At 39.1% G+C, this 1,732-nt stretch overlaps 1 protein-coding gene across 1 annotated transcript in view; it reads left to right on the top strand.

Moving 5' to 3' along the window:
* Window positions 1-1,249, top strand: part of LOC115229127 (dynein heavy chain 5, axonemal-like) — a gene marked incomplete at its 3' end in the record, with an annotated part of 22,534 nt that extends 21,285 nt beyond the window's left edge. Inside the window, exon 4 of the mRNA XM_029799538.2 lies at window positions 1,023-1,249. Coding sequence (XP_029655398.2) covers window positions 1,023-1,249 — 227 coding nt within the window. The remainder of the gene's footprint in view (window positions 1-1,022) is intronic.
* Window positions 1,250-1,732: the final 483 nt, after the last annotated feature.

Raw genomic sequence — 1,732 nt, 5'->3', positions numbered from 1 at the left:
GTTCATTTTTTTTTTTTTAATTACCCCGTATTATAAACTCACATTTCTATCTTGGTTTAATGACTACGAGTCAATACAATGATCTTGAAAAATTTGGGTTTTTGATGTATAACAAAAGATCATTTTATGTTTTGTGCCAATCCAGCCTGTGAACGAAGAGGCAGAAGAATGAAAGACTCTCTTCATTTGTACTCGATATTTTCGGAAGGAAGTTTGTTTTTATTTTAGAAATCAGCTTTAACATTATAGGATGGTTTCTGTTTATTATTTTTATTTAGATATGCATACACACATGCATGTGTCCACATACACCTGTACATGTGTACACACACATACACACACACTTGCACGCACACACACACACACATGCACTCACACACAGATACATATTTGCAAACCCATATCAATTCAAATACATACATATACAAACATATCAATTCGGAGGCACGCACACAGACCACACCACACACACAGACCACACCACACACACAGACCACACCACACACACACAGACCACACCACACACACAGACCACACCACACACACAGACCACACCACACACACAGACCACACCACACACACAGACCACACCACACACACACAGACCACACCACACACACAGACCACACCACACACACAGACCACACCACACACACAGACCACACCACACACACAGACCACACCACACACACACAGACCACGCCACACACACAGACCACACCACACACACAGACCACACCACACACACAGACCACACCAAACAAACACACTTGTACACAAAAGACACACTCTCACATGAATTTTATAAAAAGATACACATCAATTCACACACACACACACAGACACATACACACACACACACACACACACACCACACACACACAGACACACATACACACACACACTTGTACACAAAAAACACTCACACATGTATTTTGCAAAAAGATACACATACATACACACACACAAGTTCTTTTAATAATATTTTTTGATGTTTATACATAAGTCTTATTTTCTTTCAGAATGCCATGCCTTATCAATGGGCCAAGGGCAAGAAGTACATGCACGCAGGTTGCTCCAGCAAGGCCTCCAACAAGGAGGTTGGCTACTGCTACAGAACTGCCATTTAAGTCTTGACTTCTTAACAGAAATTGTTGAGACAGTTTTGGAAACAGAAAATGTGCACTCGCAATTTCGTCTTTGGGTGACCACAGAAGTCCACCAAAAATTTCTTATAAATTTGTTGCAGGTAATTATTCATTATTTTTATTTATGGTAGTTCTGATCCTAGAATTATATGTATGTAAATATAAATGTAGGCACAGGAGTGGCTGTGTGGTAAGTAGCTTGCTTACCAACCATATGGTTCCAGGTTCAGTCCCACTGTGTGGCAACTTGGGCAAGTGTCATCCACTATAGCCTTGGACCGACCAAAGACTTGTGAGTGAATTTGGTAGACGGAAACTGAAAGAGGCCCATCATATACATATATATATATATATATATATATATATGTATATTGGTAAAAACAGTAAGATAACAAAAGAAAGAGACCTCAATATTATGTAAATAGAGGAAATTTATCTGTAAAATAATATGTGACAATTATTCGGTAGCCAAGATAAAACTCTGAGTTTCAGATGCCAAGGTGGAAATCCACAACACCATCTCTTCGGTTATCTGGCCATCTGAAAAACGCTATGAAAAAAGACCGTTATACAAAGGGAAATTA

This window comes from Octopus sinensis, unplaced genomic scaffold, assembly GCF_006345805.1.
Source record: "Octopus sinensis unplaced genomic scaffold, ASM634580v1 Contig11934, whole genome shotgun sequence".
Classification (NCBI taxonomy): domain Eukaryota; kingdom Metazoa; phylum Mollusca; class Cephalopoda; order Octopoda; family Octopodidae; genus Octopus; species Octopus sinensis.
The sequence above is the reverse complement of the archived record's forward strand: the minus strand, read 5'-3'. Positions and strand labels throughout refer to the sequence as shown.